Source organism: Oryzias latipes, chromosome 4 (assembly GCF_053564925.1).
Source record: "Oryzias latipes strain Hd-rR chromosome 4, Olatipes_Hd-rR_3.1".
Classification (NCBI taxonomy): domain Eukaryota; kingdom Metazoa; phylum Chordata; class Actinopteri; order Beloniformes; family Adrianichthyidae; genus Oryzias; species Oryzias latipes.
In genome coordinates this window covers 21,712,678-21,730,805 of record NC_136240.1, presented here as the reverse complement: position 1 = coordinate 21,730,805, position 18,128 = coordinate 21,712,678, and the positions used below count along the sequence as shown (strand labels likewise).

The 18,128-nt window shown below is 38.7% G+C and overlaps 2 protein-coding genes and 1 non-coding gene across 6 annotated transcripts; all 3 read left to right on the top strand.

The window, feature by feature from the left end:
• The first annotated feature begins 168 nt into the window (after window positions 1-168).
• Window positions 169-240, top strand: trnah-gug (transfer RNA histidin (anticodon GUG)). The gene has a single exon. It is a non-coding gene; the product is annotated as a tRNA-His (tRNA).
• Window positions 241-417: 177 nt separating this feature from the next.
• On the top strand, window positions 418-9,363 carry depdc1a (DEP domain containing 1a). 3 transcript variants are annotated; one of them, XM_078946102.1, is made up of 13 exons: window positions 629-857; window positions 1,444-1,709; window positions 1,805-1,943; window positions 2,047-2,177; window positions 3,136-3,266; window positions 3,623-3,670; window positions 4,755-4,892; window positions 5,229-5,454; window positions 5,515-6,152; window positions 6,777-6,949; window positions 7,354-7,530; window positions 8,032-8,238; window positions 8,394-9,363. In XM_078946102.1, the coding sequence occupies exons 1-13, from the start codon at window positions 810-812 to the stop codon at window positions 8,529-8,531; spliced, it is 2,460 nt and encodes an 819-aa protein (XP_078802228.1). In that variant the 5' UTR covers window positions 629-809; the 3' UTR covers window positions 8,532-9,363. The 3 variants fall into 3 exon arrangements, with proteins under 3 accessions (XP_011472514.1, XP_078802228.1, XP_011472515.1); XM_011474212.4 differs by having other exon boundaries at window positions 418-857; window positions 5,229-6,152; XM_011474213.4 differs by lacking the exons at window positions 5,229-5,454; window positions 5,515-6,152.
• A 1,289-nt stretch (window positions 9,364-10,652) lies between these two features.
• LOC101163729 (retinal Mueller cells isomerohydrolase) lies at window positions 10,653-18,034 on the top strand. 2 transcript variants are annotated; one of them, XM_004068058.5, is made up of 14 exons: window positions 10,653-10,813; window positions 12,288-12,370; window positions 12,506-12,656; window positions 12,950-13,057; window positions 13,637-13,778; window positions 14,330-14,477; window positions 14,568-14,649; window positions 14,728-14,860; window positions 15,365-15,507; window positions 15,577-15,706; window positions 16,739-16,853; window positions 17,003-17,097; window positions 17,179-17,290; window positions 17,557-18,034. In XM_004068058.5, exons 1-14 carry the CDS (start codon window positions 10,659-10,661, stop codon window positions 17,700-17,702), a joined length of 1,743 nt encoding a protein of 580 aa, XP_004068106.3. In that variant the 5' UTR covers window positions 10,653-10,658; the 3' UTR covers window positions 17,703-18,034. The 2 variants fall into 2 exon arrangements, with proteins under 2 accessions (XP_004068106.3, XP_078802229.1); XM_078946103.1 differs by having other exon boundaries at window positions 10,725-10,805.
• The last annotated feature ends 94 nt before the right edge of the window (window positions 18,035-18,128 follow it).

Here is an 18,128-nt window from a genome sequence, read left to right as displayed (position 1 = left end):
TGAACTACGATCTTCTTATTTTATCTTTTAGCAGATTTTTAGCTTTGGAATATTATGAGCAAAAATGTAAACACAAGATAGACGATTGCAAAGTCAGCCCAGATTGGCGCAAAGTTGGAATGTGACTGGATTGATGTCAAGGAGTCAGCGGGGTTCGAGAAGTAGCTCGCCGTGATCGTATAGTGGTTAGTACTCTGCGTTGTGGCCGCAGCAACCCCGGTTCGAATCCGGGTCACGGCAGGTTTTTGTCAAAATTAATTGTGATCCTATTTGCTGTTTGTTCTATATCTTTCTAAAGAAATCGGACAATAGTGATGTACTCTGTATACTTCTCACGAGTGACAAAAAAAAAACAACTTTTTTTGCTTTTAATAAATATTTCGACTGACTGGTTAATTTCACATAATTTATAAACAGCAAAAATACTGCAGTGTGATGAATAAATATCATTTATTAACAGCAAAAATAATGCAGTCTGAGAAATAAATGCAGAAATGCAAATTAAAGTAAAATGTTGATAACTACCAAGTTGTTCATTTTGAGTGTTCTGAAACTTGTAGGCCTAGCTTGTAGGCAATTCTCCAGGTCCAGGCTGGTCACGTGGTACAAATCCCATCCAATCAGCTGCTAGCAGAGGACGGCTCGTAATTTTAAACAGACGAAGAAAAAACCAAACAGCAAGCGCTGAATGCTTCTGACTAAAGGCTTTTATATCTAAATAGAGGAAACGCTTTATTTTAAACATGGATACTTTTCTTTATTTTTATGTCGATTGAGGTGGGAAATCGTTGAAATTGTCTTTTATAAACATGAGCTCTCATATAATCACCCCCGGACCGTACAGAGCAACGAAGTTGGTAGGTTACTTACTCTAACTTGGTCTATCTTTGTTTTTAAATGAATATTTGAATTGCTGCACAACTTAGCAAACGACCTTTTCTTTATAAAACTTTGCTAAAGTTTTTTTTCGTTACTTGACTTCGAATAAATTCTAATTGAAGCTCATATTCGTGTTTAACGTTTTTTTTCCCCACCGGGTGTTACACGTATTATCTTCCCCCCTTCACCTTGATGTTATTTTCCTGATTTACATTTCTGTTTTCCCAATTCCCTGCAACTGAAAAATAAATAAAGTTGCTGTTTATTATTTTAATTTCATTCTAATTATTTTAATTTCATTCATTCTCCATTTTTAATGTAATCAGTCATAATGGTTTTGATTGCTTATTTATTTGCTATAGCAGAAATTAAGGAATAGATTTTTATTCTGTTTTAGCTTTTGCCCCATTAACACGAGAATCAAAGAAGATATGGACCAATTTAAAATCCAATTTATAAGTATAATTTTCCATAGTTTAAAATGTTATTGTTTTACACACAGGTTTTATTTGGTGTTTATCTACATTTCTTTTTCATCTTTTAATGTTTTTTGTTCTTTTGCAGTGGAATGAGGTGACGCGTTTGTTTCGGGCCGGCATGCCCCTCAAGAAGCATCGCCAAAACTTCAGGGTCTACGCTTGCTGCTTCACCGCCTCTTCTGCTGTGGACTGGCTGCACGAGATGCTCCGCTGCAACAGCAACTTTGGTCCCGATGTCACCAGACAGCAAACGGTTCAACTCCTGAAGAAGTTTCTAAAAAACCATGTGATTGAAGATGTGAAAGGTCGCTGGGGTACAGAGGATCTGGAGGACAACAACATTCTTTACAGGTAAGTGATTTAAAGAAAGTTTAGAGATAATTACCAAAACACAGAAAAACCTGTTTTCTTACATTCTCTTATCAACTCTCTTGTCTCTTGTCTAGATTTCCTTCCACGTCTCCTTTAAAGCCCATCCCCTGCTTGGCTCCAGCCACCAGTACTATTAGAAGAAGACCTTCACTCAGGGACAAGGAAGGTTTCTTTAAATTCAAATCCGTAAAGAAACATGACAAAGAATCTTTGGTATGTTAAACCACAGCAAACATGCAATATGCAACTAACATGAATGCAGATTTTGTTATTAATGTCTGTCTTATATCTTAATTATGTTGTTTTTTTTAAACAGGAAAATGTAGATCCTGCCCTCCAAGCATGTCATGGTGGCCAGAGTCATCTTGCAGATGAGCAGAAGTTGCAGAGAAGAGAGCTGACAGCAGAGGATGAACAGGAAATCTGGAGAGACATCACCCTGACCCAGTAAAAAATAACTAGAAGATTTTTTTCTCTCTTTTTTTTTTTTTTTGATTAATGCCGGCATTACTTGCTAAACTTCCGCTCTGGTTGTTCCAGAAGACCCTTAGTAGGGACCCTCAGACCTACGATCGGGACAAAAATAACACTGATCCTCTTGAATCAGAGATTTAACTATCAAACAGATTCTCCCCTCCAATAGTGAATTACCGGTTGGCTTTCTCTGGGAGACTTAGTTGTGGGATTTTCCCACCACCACTCCTGTTTGCCAGTTCAGAGATGCTCTCAAAAACTGGACCGCCAAGGTACCGTCCTTGACTGCAGCCCAGCTCACACAGCTCTGGACCCTTGTGGTCATTCTAGCGAGTGGTTGGCCCAGAGGAAGCAGATTCCATGTTGCCTTTTCACACTGAGCCCGGTGAACTCCCTTGGTAGGAAGCCCTACCTGCAGGCCCTCACCTACAAACCCCAATGCATGTTGGTCTCTGGCAGGGATGTCTATTGTTACCAGTTTATTTCATAATTTTCATGGACATTATTTCAAGATGCAGCCAAGACTGCAGGACTTCATCTCTCCTTTTTGTGGATGTTGTGGTTCACTTGGCTTCATCAAACCAGGACCTTCAATGTCCACTGGGAGAGATCGCAGTCGAGTGTGAAGCGGCTGGAATGGGAATTGGCTCTTTCAAGGTGGATGGATGCAGTGGCTGCAGTACTGCCGTCCCTGTATTGATCCATTGTAGTGAAGAATGAGCTGAGCCAAAAGGCAAAGCTCACAGTTTACTGACAAAACCCTTTTTTAACCACTTTGGGGTTTCCCTGGCAGATCTGTTGGAACTTTCTGACTTTTGTATGAATTCATTATTAGCCATCAATTTAAAAAAGGAATAAAATCAGCTATGAGAGATATGACACAAACATATTTTGAGTTTGAATTTTCCAGAGTCTGTTTCATGTTTTTCAGCTTGCAAAGGATTCTGGGAGTTGTGTCCTTGAATGAGGTCTTGGACCCTTGCTGCATCAATCCACAAAACATCATTCATAACATGACCAAAGTCAACAAACACGGAGTGGTTGCTCTGGATGACAAAACCAGTAGGTTCATCACAAACTGACATAGAAACCCTAATTTTCTGAATAATAAAAATTTGTTGAAATAATATATTCTGACATGCAGAAAGCAAGTTAGATCTGGAACATATAGATTAAAATCTGTTAAACTTGATGTAATAAGTAGTGCTGGTTAATACAGTACTGCCAAAATATAGTAATCAATTAAATTCATTAGTTCACAATTCAAACTATTTCTAATTTAGTTTGATTTATTTATATGGACATCCATGAATACATTTCATTCTAGTTTTCTCTTTTTTACCTTAAAAAAATATTTAAAAATACTTTCCAAAAACAGACGTATTGCAGTTCCTTAACTTGTGATCCATCTCTTCTAGACGACCTTCCTCACTGGGTTTTATCTGCGATGAAAAGTCTGGCCAATTGTAAGTACAGCTTTGATATGCATGAACAAACACATTTTGTCTAACGTTTTTAAACACAAATTTTGGACAATGTTAAAATAAAATCATGGTTAAGTAAAAGTAGGTAGTTTAATCAATTTCACTATCATGGGATCAATTAAAATTCTATCTATTGTTTAAATTTCATTGTGCAATGGCTTTGCAGCAGCTTTGAAAATTGTCTGTACACTTACAAAACCATAACTTTGTATGCACATATGTGCAATTACTTAATTTCTTTACATTCCATAGTTCTTTTTATTTTTCTAACCTGGTTTCTGCAAAACTGTGGAGTTTTCCTAGTCTGAAATCAAAATGAGCACAGACAGACTGGATCATTTTATCAGATGCTGCTGAATATACCATGTTTTCTTGCTGTCTACATTAACACAAGACAACGTGGCTATTTTTTTCTTTTGGTGAACAGCCCCTTTTATACACAAAGGCAATTAAAACGTTTTGATGCAGGGCCTTTTGTCCCTTTTTCACCCTGCCTGTTTTCCAGCTCTTCTTGCACTGCTTTCTGCTGATCAGCTGATTCAGGTGTTTCCTTATTCTGATTGACGGAACACACCTGAGCTCCAAGTCAGAAGGGAGAGCTGGATAACATGCAGGGTGGTAGACCCAGACGCCCAGGATAGGGCAGCTCTGGCTTGATGGGAAATCCAACGCTTTAGCCGCATACAAGAAAATTGTGTGCCAATTAAATATAATAAACAAATAATGGTAAAATGTGAGTGCAATAGTTGAAAAATGCATTCGATGAGAGCACTATTTGATGTTTGGACTGAAATACAGAAACTGGAAATGTGAGCTCACCAGGTTGTGCAGCTAAAAGCAGCTTCACCCTGCTGCTTCTACCAGCTGATTGCTTTCTGCGTCGTTCCTAGATCTGACGGGTATTTCGCTTACAAATCATTAAGTAATGTGTCAACTCATAGCAGGACTTTAAACTCACTTCTGTATTTATCATTAGCTAGTGTTAAAACGTCTTTCCTAAAGCAGTTAAGTAGACTTTTTTTGTTCATTTGTTCTGGATTTCAAGCTGTCAGTTTCTCGTTTTCAGGGCCAAAGTATGACAGCGAGCAGCCCTCCTATCCCGGCTTTGAAAGAGACGTCTTCAAAACGGTGTCTGACTATTTCTACAGCCTTCCACTCCCATTGCTCACATTTGAGCTCTATGAACTGTTTATTAATGTCCTGGGTAAGTTTGCGTTTCCTCTTTTAAGCCTTTGAGAGGTTAGAAACAGATCATTGGACTTTCAGAGGATGCCGGTTGCACATTTGTGTTGTCATGCTGTGTCTAATGTGAGTCCAGTTGACTTCTAACAGGGGTTATGACTTCTAACTGATTTTGGTTGTTTGGCGAATGCTTGAAATATAAGCAGCTCTGTATTTTCTGCTTATTGATGTTGTGCAGTAAATGTACAGGTCTGAACTAACAACCCCCTCCCCCGTTTCCCTCCCCCCTGCTGTTTGCTTGCACTGACGCTCTGCCTGCACTGCTTGTTTCTCTGGCTTTCTGCTCATCTCCTTTCAGTGTTTTGTGGGTACGTCACGGGTCCAAGTAAGCTTCAGCGAGGGAAGCGAAAGAATTCCGACTTCCCCTCAGTTGCTCCTCCAGCCAAGTCGTCTTTTCGCTCCACCGAGTGTCTCCTGCTGTCCCTGTTGAAGCAGGGCTCCTGCGATGAAACCGAATCGCCCATGAGGGAGGTGATCGGGCGGAAGCTTCAGTCACGACTCGAAGCCGAGAAAGCCGGCAGCCAGTTAAGAGGCAGCTGTACGAGCCTCAGCACAGTTGTTTCCGGGAGACCCAAAACCAGGAGTTTCTCGCTAGAAACCATCCTAGATGACTCCACTTCATTCACGCAGCAACATCTGTTTCAGTCCAACAGCAGCTTAGCATCTTGTTCCCATAGCGACATGTGCCGGGATGACACACCTACTATCACAACCCGAGAAAATCCCTTGGCCTTAACATGCGATTTAAGAACCCAAACTTTTAAACACGAAGGTGCTTTAACCAATAATGGGTTGTCAGGGTTTTCCTCAGCTTCACAAAGGTCGCGCGCCTTGCGACCTCAAAGCGTCGGCAGCTGCCTGGACATTGTTAGCCACACTGGGGACAAAAGGGTCAATGGGATAAGATGGCAGGGTCGATCAACCAGCTGCCTCAACGTGAACACACCTGCAAACAACTCTTCTTCGGCTTCCCATCCTTCCTTCTCTTCCCACCATTCTTTCCCCTCCTCCTTTCTTCCTTCTACAACCAAAGTACAACCCTCTGGGCCCAGACCAGCCTCCAGCACCTCTAACGTCAGGATGCTCCCTGCATCTGCTGTTGTCCGGCGCTGCCAAAGCTCCATGGATGTGTCCAAGCCGCCGCGACCCATTTCCCTGCTCATACCGCCTGTTTTTGCGCCCAACCGAAACTTCCAGCTCCTTCAAACCAAATCTGAGCACAGTAAGGTCGTCTCTCCTCTACCTGTCTGTCTGCTCTGTTCATGTCCAGCCAAAATAACCTCATCTAACATCTACTAATGAGAGCTTCCTTTCTGGCTCCTATTAGAGGTTAACCTTTGTGAGTCTGTGTGAAAACCGTAGAGCAAAGCATTTTTTCAGTCCGTCAGAGTTTAATAACTGTTTATAAAATATTTAATAATGTATTTTGTCATATCTTGTGATGGTTATTTGTGTGTGTTTTTTTTTGTTTGTTTGTTTTTTTACACTTTGATTCAGTCACCATGAATCAAAATGCTCCATTTTATAGCTTGACTGGAAACATCACTCACCCTACAGAGAGCTGTAGCTGTAGTTTTCCTCTAATCTTCTCGTCTTTTCATCATCATTTGTATAATCTAGAAAAATGAATCACAGATTGACTGGTTCTGCTGATAAAACAACAGTATCATTCCAGACAACTTGGAAGCCGTCAGGTTGATGTAAACATTCAGTGAATTCAGATTGGCAACTTAAAAACAATTTGTAGTTCAATACATCACGCATTAAATTTAGTAAGGAAGTGTTTTTTCATCCCTTGTGGTTGCGTTTTTTGTCTTTTTACGACATCGTGACTGTCTTCAAATAGGTGTCCTCCAGCCTCAGTGTGAGCGTGTTGCCATTGAGGCTCTGCAGCTTTGCACTCTCCTGCTGCCTCCTGCATCTCGCAGGAAGCTGCAGCTTCTCATGAGGATGGTGTCTCGCATCAGCCAGAATGTGGACATGCCTCGTCTCCATCCTGCAATTAGCACTCGGACGTTGGTGAGGAATGCACATTTTTAAAAACCCAAACTGCAATCAAAAAATGTCTCGAGGTCATGAATTGTTTGTAAATAAACATTTCACCAGCCGGTGAACGTGCACAAGAGAATCCTTTTACTCACTTAGCTAGACTTTGAGCCATAATTGCATCCAAAGGCTTCACAACCAACATCAGCAGAGGATCACCATCAGCTGTGTGGAATAGTTTAGAAAAGTCTGCTAATATCCCACCCACCTGCCACTGAATACCACCTGATAGATGGATTAGCCTGCTGCCGGAGCGACGCAAAGATTCATTTGTCTTTTAAGCATTTACAAATGCGAAATGCACCAATATTTGAAGCTGTGAAGCTGACTTTTGTTTAAACGACATTGCATACATTAATTTTTTTTGTGTTTCTCAGATGGTTCACACATTTTCAGGCTGTATTCTGAGCAGCGCTGAAGAGTGTGACTTGGATGAGCTGCTGGCTACCAGACTGGTGTCATTTCTAATGGACCACCAGCAGAGTATCTTCTCAGTTCCAGAATACCTGCTCAATGCCATCAGTGACCACATACAGCATCTGCGCACCGTGCAGGTACTCCTGTCGATTGTTCATCTAAAAGACGAGGCTACCGCACAGTGGGGCTGCACAATATGAGGAAAACTTGCCATACAGGATATTAGTGATCAATATTGGGATGATGATATAACCTGTGGTATATGAACAAATGGCAAAACAACCAAAAATATAATTTCCATTTCACTGAAACAGTTTAATAATATACTCCAAAAGACTATCGTCAACATAGGAAGCGAACATCTAACATAAAAGGGCTCCATCTGATTGGTCAACAACGTGAAGGGCTGCATCTGATTGGCCAAATGGATTTATTTAATTCGTTAAATACTTCACGCTGCCATAAGATTGTTGTTGCACATTTAAGGAAACCATTTATTGCAATTTTTGCCGTCCTATGCCATATGCATATAGCACAGCTTGATCTTGCGATAACGATACATTTGTGATATATTGTACAGACCTACCACACAGCAATACCTGCATATTTATGGGATCAACATCTCATCCTGGGTTTAGGTCCCTGTGGATTCTGTTCCCAAACCTGAGAGCGGGGAGGACGTTTGTATTCCAGTGCCCATGTACACATTTTGTCACCAAATAAGCGGCGCTGAGTTTGAAGAGCAAAAGCTAACTTCCTCTCAGAAAGCCATGGAGGAGCTGCTGGAGATCCTGCTTACTGATCAGAACATAAGTGAGAAGGACAGACGCAAGAAGCTGAAGCAGGTTATTATAACCCCTTTATAGAATTGAACTTCACACTTTGTTTTAGCTTGTTTGGTTTGAAATGCTTGTTGGTGGCTGCAGCTTTCTGAATTTACAGTTTGTCATTCACACATATCTTTGCTCCTGAAAGACTGACCAAGTGTTGTTTGCTTCAGTTCCAAAAGCAGTATCCAGACATTTACAAGCGACGTTTTGCATCCTCGGCACGAGAAAACAAGACGGACAGTAGACCAAAGATCAAGCCTCCCCTCCTCTCCATCAAGAAAAGCAAAGCTTTCAGCATCAGGAGCTAAAGAATTCAAGAAACTGCATTCAGACACTCCACACAGGAGCTCGTTTTTACTAACATTGTTACATCCTCCATGTTGTTTCAGTTGTGTTTTAGTGAGAGGGATTCAGCGGGACAGATTTAAAACGCGTATTTGTTGGATGTGTTTTAATGTATTGATAGTTCTATCATTTTAAGACAAATCCTCTTAAAAAGGACATTCTTTAACAGTGATTACATGTTGAAACGAGGTGCAGTTCTGAAGTCACTGGTCAGTTTGGGATTACCGGTAAATTGGTCTTTATTTATAGACATATTTATAAGAATAGAACATTGGGAGTGTTGCTAGTTTTCCAAAGATTTTTGTTCTGCATTTCCAGGTGGATTTTTTTCTTTATCTCTTTATTGGGTTTTAAGTTTTTTTTTTTTTTTTAAGTAGGGAGTATTTTAAATTTGCACCCCAGGTGTTTCCATGTTAATATTGTGACTAAAAGAGGTGAGTAGATCTTCTCTAGTTTGTGCAATTTACATCATGTTTAGAGTCTATAATTAACCAGAAACCTGAAACTAGTCCTGTAAAACAGGCACCAAAATTGTTTGATATACAGAACTGTTTCAGTATAAAAAAACTGATGGCAAGGTGAGGAAATATTTCACTCTTTTTAACAATCCTTTTTTGTGTGTTTATTTTTTGCAATGTGAAGTATTCTTTCTAACTAGATGTTAGTTTTTACCTCATCAAATTGCTTGAAGTTGATTTCTTTATTCAGAATACATAGGAGTGTATATTGTGCAGCTTCAACAATTTATGGTTTACTATGCAAAATCCTTGGAAATAAACATATTTGTGACTGAAATCATTATTGATTATGAGTGTTATGACAAATTCTTGGAGAATTTATGTTGCTTAAGTAAATTTTCCATTTAAATGAAGCGGTTATATTAATTAATTGTCTTCAAACGTACAGGCCTGACTGCAGCTTCCTGGTAAAATTCTTCCAGTGTTACAGTCACTGTTTCAATGCAGGGCGAAATTACATTTTTTGTTTTTGCGATTACTGGCAATGAGTCTTACAACATAGTTGTGGATTTAGGCACACTGACCTGCAGGATTGTTATAATTCAGCTGTATTAAGATGCCAGAGCATCTATTAAGTTAAAATCAACACCTTGATGAAGCCACTCCAGTCTTTATTTTGCTCTTCATAAAAGTGTTGTCTTTGATTTTCTAAAAATGTGGGAGATATTCTTTTTTAGATATTTTTGGTTGAAAGCAGATTTCATGGTTTAATTAAGCAGCAAAACAGCCTCCAGACCATTATACTACCTCCTCCATATTTGACTACCATGACTTTTCAACAGTTGCCAAAACGTTTTTTCAACATTTTGCAGAAAAACATAAAATGACTTTACAGCTGCTGTTAAATGTCATCCCAAGCAATTGAGTCACACCATACGTTAAACATAAATGAAGGCTGTGAAGAATCCTGAAATACACTCCCGTAGCCCTAACCTGAGGAAGTAGCTCAAACAAAACAAATTGGTAGTTGTAGCGATCTTGTGTCATTATCTGTCTGTAATGGTCTGGTCAATAAGTTGCTCATTTTGGAAAGCAAATTTCACTTTTGGGGTGAAACTGTTATTACTGAACTTAATCTACTTTCTGAGGTGCCTGTCTCAGCAGGAAGACACTGGATGACAGCCATTTCAATCCTTTGAAGAGTGACTTTTGTTCTCTGTCATTTATCAAAACTTCAGATAACAGAACTGACAACCCCCACCCCACAACCCCGAAGCCTCTAGCCAGTCTCTGAGTAATGGCAGAGGCTGTCTGGAACTAATTAGGTAGAAACTGTTTTTGCATGCACGTCCACCTTCCAACAACACTTAGGCACTGCTTTTATAAGTGCTCACTTTATATGTTTGGCCTAAATCATTTTCTGGTGGGAGAGTTTGTGTTCACTGGATGACAAAGGCCTTGTGTAGGCGACCTCAGAAGATTCTGTTTGGATTTTAAGGCCTGAAAAGAGACCAGACAAAGCAGGTTTGTTCAACTCTGGGTAAGGCTTGAGGAGGTCGGGTAGGAGGTTCAGGGAGGGGGAGTGAGAGCAGAGGACATGAAAGTAAGGAAGGGTGGAAAAGGGGAGGGATCATGACAAAAAAAAAGGGGCAGGGTGCTTGCATTTTCATTCCTTTCTGTGAAAAAAAAAAACTGTGGTTTAAATCCAAGTCTAAATCTCTACAAGCAACTAGTGTGATTGTGTGGACAACCAAAGCAACAACGTTGAAGAGCAACATGGTCAGTCGGTGAGTAACACGTTCAATTTACTGTTTAAGATGTTTCTTTCAGCAGAAAATAGAATTTGGGACTTCTTCGGGGTTGCAAATGTTTATTTTTCTGGAATAAAACCAGAAAAAGTTGCTGGCAGACATGGCTGTTATGCTGAAATCATCCAGTGAATCAAATGAAAAAATATCAGATGACGCAGGCTGGAAATAGAGAACTGGCAAACCCAAACAAGCTGCACCAGCCTTTTGCAAAAATCTGCAGCATGGGGGGAAGAAAAGAGATGATTAAAAGCAGGAGAGGGAAACCAGTAAAATGGAGAGAGCAGTAAAACATGAAGGGCTGCACGACAAAACATGGATTAAAAAAGAAAGGATTTATGATTGTTAATCCAACAATCCATCATTAAAAGTTTAAATCCCTCAAATTTTACTCTGTGTCTCAGATTATATAATGAATGTCGGAAGTTGATGTTTTAAGTTATGTCAAGTCTGTCAATTTCGTAAAATAACCTAGAAACATAATTTTAATATACTTAAGAATCTTTATGGCAAATATTTTGACCATAATAAACTTTTTTCAATGCCAATAAGGACTAATCAATGCAGAAATAGATTATCCTGACTATGAACCACAGTGGTGGGAGTGTGATGGTGTGGCACACACCACACTAAAGTCTGGTATGCAATGTGAGCAAAACCAGATGGAGATCAGCAACAGAGCCTTTGGCAAACAACAGACAAAGTAAAACCAATGAAGTACTTAATTTAAGAACCTTAAAAATGTAAGGTGAAGAATAAAAACAACCAACTGAATCCAAATATTAGTAGAAAAATGTTAAAAAAAAGTAATGGTGTCTGTAAGCAGTTTTTTTCGTACATGTTTTTTTCCTCGCTGGTCAGTTTCTGGATAATACTGGTTCCAAACCAAAAGTTGTTCCAAATGCCTGATGTTTCCTGGCAGTTTTATATCCTCAAGCAAAAAAGCAAATCTAGGTGTGAATTTATCTGTATTTCCTGCCAGCTGTAGCTGAGTCTGCAGGACTGAGTTTCTGTAATTAGCTCATGTTGGTTTGCTACCTGGTTTATTTTTATGGCTATGACTCTTAAACTAGTAAATGGCACATTTGCTTTCATTAGTGAGTTCATCCTGCAGTTAATACCTTGTTCAATTGTCTGCTGTTTCAGCACAGTCATGACATGAGACCTTATTTTTGTGTCAATCAGTTCAGTTCTTTGCCTTTTTCTCTTTTGCTTAGGCTGCTTTCTCTGGTCTCCCTATCCTTTTTAGTACTTTTTCTTTTTTTGGGGGGGGGTGGGGGGGCGTAATCTGAACTACATCTTCCACAACACAACAGTTAAAACCCTGCTTAGACAGAGTAACACAGATATTTGGTGAACCAACAACTCCACAATAAAACTGCTAACTGATTCATGCCTAAGGTTTTATTTACATAGGTTGTTGTAGAATTAATCCCTCTTCATCTCTTTCCAGCGTGGAGCATCCTGCTGCAGGCTACAAGAAGATCTTTGAGACAGTGGAGGAGCTGGATGAACCCATTCCTGCTCAAATCAGTGGTAAAATAAAGAGGATATATGAGCACCATCCCACCCAATGCTGTTTTGCTAATATTTCCCACTAATGGATTGCTTGGGGAGATTTGGCTAACTAGAGAGTTGACAGGATCAGGATGTGCAATCCTGTCTCCCCAGGTGTTATCCCATCATGGCTGGGGGGCAGTCTTCTCAGAATGGGTCCCGGCCTGTTTGAAGTGGGAGATGAACCCTTCCACCACCTGTTTGATGGACAGGCTCTCATGCACAAGTTTGACCTGAGGAACGGTCAGGTGACATACAACAGAAAGTAAGAAGACCAAAAAAAAAAGTCGGAAAATACTGAAAACTAATTATTTTTGCTATGTTTTTGGTATGTTTTGAACTTGTGAAATTGGTAATTCTGTAGATCTAGTGTGGCTAAATGAATTCAGTGCATGCCAATAGAAATGTAAAGTCTGAACTTGGATTTGGAGAAATCATAAACACGTTCTTGGGACAAGCTCAATTATCTTTTTGGGTTTTTAGTTATTTATTTAAATAGAAGATGCTCTTTTTGTGAATTATTTGAACACAGGTTTCTATTTTCTTTTTTTGCTTCAGATTCATTAAGACAGACTCATATGTTCGTGCCATGACAGAAAACAGAGTTGTCATCACTGAATTTGGCACCATAGCTTATCCAGACCCCTGCAAAAACATCTTCTCCAGGTAACCAAGGAAAACCACACAGATTTCAGATTACCTCTTACCGTTATTATATTTTTTAACGATGACTTTAACAGAACATTGAGACCATGAGCCATTTTTGACACAGATTTACGTTTTACTTTTACCAACACTGATACTATCAGCCCCATAATTAAATTATTAATAAAACGTTTTTGGTCGTGGTAAATTTCTAATTCTACCTGACATTCTTGCGTCTACAAAGAACTTATTTTTTTTATTACATTTTTGTTTAATTGACAGAGAATTCCCACTGTTGTTTTGTAAAAAAACAACAACAAAAAAACAGTTAAATATAGATAAACATTATTCAAACCTCATACCATATGATTTCCTGGATACCTTTTTTTTAAACATTCTGTCTCTTGCAGTTGTCATGTGTCTCTGATGAACACAATAAAACCGATACAATTTGCAGAATCAGCGACTGCCAAAATACAATTGTTGCCCCTTCTTTTTATCATAATTTCAATTTTACTCCTTAGTGCACATATCATAATTCTTCTTTCTGCTCAATTGCTGGCCAATTATGGATTTATTTTTGTGCTTGTATGTATTTAGGTTCTTTTCGTACTTCAAAGGAATTGAGGTGACTGATAACTGTTTAGTTAACATCTATCCGATTGGCGAAGACTTCTACGCTGTCACTGAAACCAACTACATCACAAAGGTGGATCCTGATTCTCTGGAGACTTTAGAAAAGGTAGGAAAGGTTTCACTGTTTGGTCAGTGTCCTTATGAACAGTGTAGTCAACAAAAATACTCAAGAAGCCTATCAAGATCAGAAGAGAATTGCTGATTGAATGTCAGATGAAAAAACATTTGAATTTTTACAAACACTGACAGCTAAGCAATGAAAAATGACCAAAAAAATATTTTTTCCCTTTCTAAAACCACTTTATTGAGTGTTTGTCATTTTGTTTTTAAACCCAGATGCACTGATTTTGAATAATGAATGCGAAAATGCAAAATGTTTACACCATATCATAATTTCTGGGTGGGATCAAAATAATTTAAATAAAGTTTTTTTGTACTTCAGTCACTTTCCATTGCTTCATCCATTAAATTAGACAAAACAGAAAAAAATGATATTCTTTATTGTATGTCATGATAATGTGTATTATGCAAGATCTTTTAAAACCGTGGTACCGTTAAATAGTTTGCCCAAATATTTACAATCTTACAAAGTGTCTTAAATCAGAAAATGTGGAATTGTATTGTTTTTTAAGTTTTTTCTTTAATTGCCTGCTCTAGGTGGATGTGTGCAAATATCTCTCAGTGAATGGCCTTACAGCTCACCCGCACATTGAAGCAGATGGTACGGTCTACAACATCGGTAACTGCTTTGGCAAAGACATGAGTCTGGCTTACAACATTGTCAAGATCCCACCTGCACAGAAAGGTGAGTCCCTCCATCTTTGCCGGATCAATATTTTGTCATTAACGTTTTGACTGTTTTTGGAGACGTGTGCAAGTTTCCATCTATTTCCAGATAAATCAGACCCCATTGAGAAATCCCAAATTGTTGTTCAGCTACCAAGCAGTGAGAGGTTGAAGCCCTCCTATGTGCACAGGTATTCATCTCATGAAGATGGCTTGTTTGTTTTCCAAAAAAAACAACACATTTTTAATCTCTGTCCCTCTCTGCACAGTTTTGGCATGACCAACAACTATTTTGTATTTGTGGAGCAACCTGTGAAGATCAACCTGCTGAAGTTCCTGTCAGCCTGGAGCATCAGAGGAACCACCTACATGGACTGCTTTGAATCCTGCGAGAGCATGGGGGTAGAATCCAACTATTTCCATAACTGATCATGGATTGGAGCTTGAAACTCAATTTGCCAAAATATTGCACTAAAAAAACAAAATAGGGCTGCACGATATGAGGAAAACCCTCCATTTGCGATGTTAGTGATCAGTATTGCTATGACGATATAACTTGCATTACATGAACAAATAGAAAAACATCATTTCCATTTCGCTGCAACGGTTTAATTTAAATAAGAGTGAACATAACTTAACTTATATTTCAAATGACCCCTCGTCTACATAGGAGGTGAACATCTAACATAAAAGTTCATAATTGGTCAAATGCATAAAGGGATTTATTTGATTTGTTAAATACTTCAAGCTGTCATAAGATTGTTTTAGCACATTTAAGGTTACCATTTATTGCAATTTTTACAGACTTTTGCAATATGCGTATTCCACAGCTTGATATCGCGATAACCATAAATTTGGGATTTATTGTGCAGGCCTAATACTAAACTTTTAGTTTCTGTGATGCAGACATGGTTCCATTTGACCACCAAGAACCCGGCAGCTTACATGAGCAGCCACAAGTTCAGGACATCTGCTTTCAATCTGTTTCATCACATCAACACTTATGAAGACCAGGGTTTCATCGTGGTGGACCTCTGCACGTGGAAAGGGTGAGTCAGTGGCTGTCTGGTCTCAGAATTGGGTTTCGGTCTCATGATTTCCTGTCTGTTGCTCTGCAGTCATGAGTTTGTGTACAACTACCTTTACCTGGCCAACCTGAGGGAGGAGTGGGAGGAGGTGAAGAAAGCGGCATCAAGAGCTCCCCAACCGGAGGTCAGGCGATACGTTCTGCCGCTGGACATTTACAAGGTCAGTCTCAACACGTTAGGTAAGACTTTTACCAATATTATCCATTTCTTTTCCGATTGGATCACATTCCTGTCAGCAGGAGGTGTTTGTTTTAAAAAAAGACCGTTTTTAACACATAAAGGAATATATATATATTTAAAATAGTTGCATCATTTAGATGCTTCTCATTGAAGAGTAGATGACTCACGTCCCTAGTTTCAATGCTGCCGATGTGAGTTTATTTAAATGAGAGAAAAAGTGTCAAGATTTGAAGGATGGTGCTGGGAGGAATTTTCTTACATTCTGTTTTTATTTTTAAAGAAAAATATGCAGTCACACAATTGAAAATACAAACTGTAAAAATGCATAGTTTAAATATTTTGAACAATATAATTTAAGTATCAAGCAACCTTTTTTATTCAGATTCCTAGATTTGATAGAAATTGTGTTTTGAGAATATAAACACAATTGAACTTGAAATAGGAGTAGGATTATATATATTTGGTTTTAAGCAATTTATCAAACTCTGACAATCATATTTAGTGGGTTCAATGTGTGTATGTATTGTATGTATTTAAGTCTAAATATGTCTGTGTATGATTAGGAGCTACTTTAATGTCCAGAAGATAGTGTAATTTTCTTTTATTTCTTTTCAAATCAATTTATGGATCATTTCTTATATCTGTATCTTATATCTATGTATTTTATTTTTATTGACTTTTAACTGTTTTTTTTTTTATCAAATTCAATTAAGCCTCTTATTTTAATTATCTTTTGTAAGTTCAATTTTATCATTTAAAAACTAAAACAACAGTCAAAAAAGGGCAAATGCGCTTTCTTTAAAGGTGAGCAGGGAAATTTGAACATAGGCTAAAATATAATACTGAAAGGATTCAACAACAGTTTTTAGGTTTAAAACTTTGACAGTACCGTAGTACCGTAACTCATTCCACAGTGGGCTCTCTGCGTCATCATGTTGCAAACATATTTCACGTATGAACCCCAGATTTCTCACAAACACACAAATCCTGTGCTGTGTGTCTTTGTGAACAGGAGGAGCAGGGCAAAAACCTGGTGTCTCTGTCCTACACCACCGCAACAGCTGTTCTTTGCAGCGATGGCACCATCTGGCTCGAACCTGAAGTGCTCTTTTCTGGACCAAGACAAGGTGACACACATACTCGGTTTAGCACAGAGGGTGGGAAGAATGCAGTCATACGTGTACATTTCTGAAGCAAAGAAAGTAAATATGGACGTTTTTGTGTTTTGAGTATCACATTTCAAATCCTAAATTGCAGATGTCTCCATCTCTCACAGCTTTTGAATTCCCACAAATCAACTACTCTCAATGTTGTGGAAAGAAGTACTTCTTTGCTTACGGCCTCGGACTGAACCACTTCATCCCTGATAGGGTGGGAGCAAATTTACTTTCCACTGTGCGTGGATGAAAACACATTCTTGTAAAGTTAAGCTTTTGGTTGTTGTTGCTGCAGATTGTCAAGCTGAATGTGCAGACCAAGGAGACGTGGGTGTGGCAGGAGGAGGACTGTTATCCATCAGAGCCAATCTTTGTGGCCACACCTGGAGCCACACAGGAGGATGACGGTACGATCAGTTGTTCTACTCTTTAACTTAGACAAGGTAGTAAAAGTAAAGCACCTCCATTTGGGTCCAGGATTTGCAAAATTGGCATACATTGAAATTATTTTAAAAAGCAGACATTGAATCTTAGTCAAATCAAAACTGCCGTTCGATGCTAAATTGGTAACTAATTGAAGTTTGTCACTTAGTGGCCTCAACTATAAAACCTACTTTCTAACTTTACTTTTTTATTATCAGAGGAAGAAGGTCTTATTGTTTGATTTCGGCAGGTGTGTTGCTGAGCATTGTAGTGAAACCGGGTACAGAGAGGCCAGGATTCCTGCTGGTTCTGGACGCCATGAAGCTGACAGAAGTAGCCAGAGCGGAGGTCAACGCCATCATCCCAGTCACGCTCCACGGGTTGTACAAACCATGACTTCATCCATCATCACGCAATTATGACAGCATTTCAGTTAGTGACGGCAACCGGTTTTCAAAACAGCAGCTGCAACACATTATATTGAATTATCATTAACTGGAAGCATTTATTCAAATATTTGTGCTATAATTGCATTTTGATAGCATTCTTTTCCTTTCTTAGTCGGGTATTGATTTCTGGAAGCCTAAAGAAAACAAGTAATGGGTTTTTTTTAAATGAAAAATGTTTTTTTTTTATTGTTCATGTGTGAAATTATATTAGTATAACTATCCTTAAAGTGAATTTACCTTAAACCATTATTTTCAAATAAAAATATCCATAAGAAGTCATCATTGCGATGTCTTAATGTGATGTTTATCTTCTTTTTGAGATGAAGTTTACAAATTTCTTTACAGAAGCTCTTTTCTTAATGTGTTTCAGATT

What these genes read in the sequence shown, in the direction of transcription:
- depdc1a (XM_011474212.4), top strand. Translation starts at nt 810, where the DNA reads ATGAGCTCTCATATAATCACCCCCGGACCGTACAGAGCAACGAAGTTG. An exon ending in AACATGACAAAGAATCTTTG is followed by an intron (nt 1,944 to 2,046) that starts GTATGTTAAACC and finishes TTTTTTAAACAG; the next exon opens with GAAAATGTAGATCCTGCCCT. An exon ending in GATGAAAAGTCTGGCCAATT is followed by an intron (nt 3,671 to 4,754) that starts GTAAGTACAGCT and finishes TCTCGTTTTCAG; the next exon opens with GGCCAAAGTATGACAGCGAG.
- LOC101163729 (XM_004068058.5), top strand. Translation starts at nt 10,659, where the DNA reads ATGACAAAAAAAAAGGGGCAGGGTGCTTGCATTTTCATTCCTTTCTGT. An exon ending in AAGAGCAACATGGTCAGTCG is followed by an intron (nt 10,814 to 12,287) that starts GTGAGTAACACG and finishes ATCTCTTTCCAG; the next exon opens with CGTGGAGCATCCTGCTGCAG. An exon ending in AATCCTGCGAGAGCATGGGG is followed by an intron (nt 14,861 to 15,364) that starts GTAGAATCCAAC and finishes TCTGTGATGCAG; the next exon opens with ACATGGTTCCATTTGACCAC.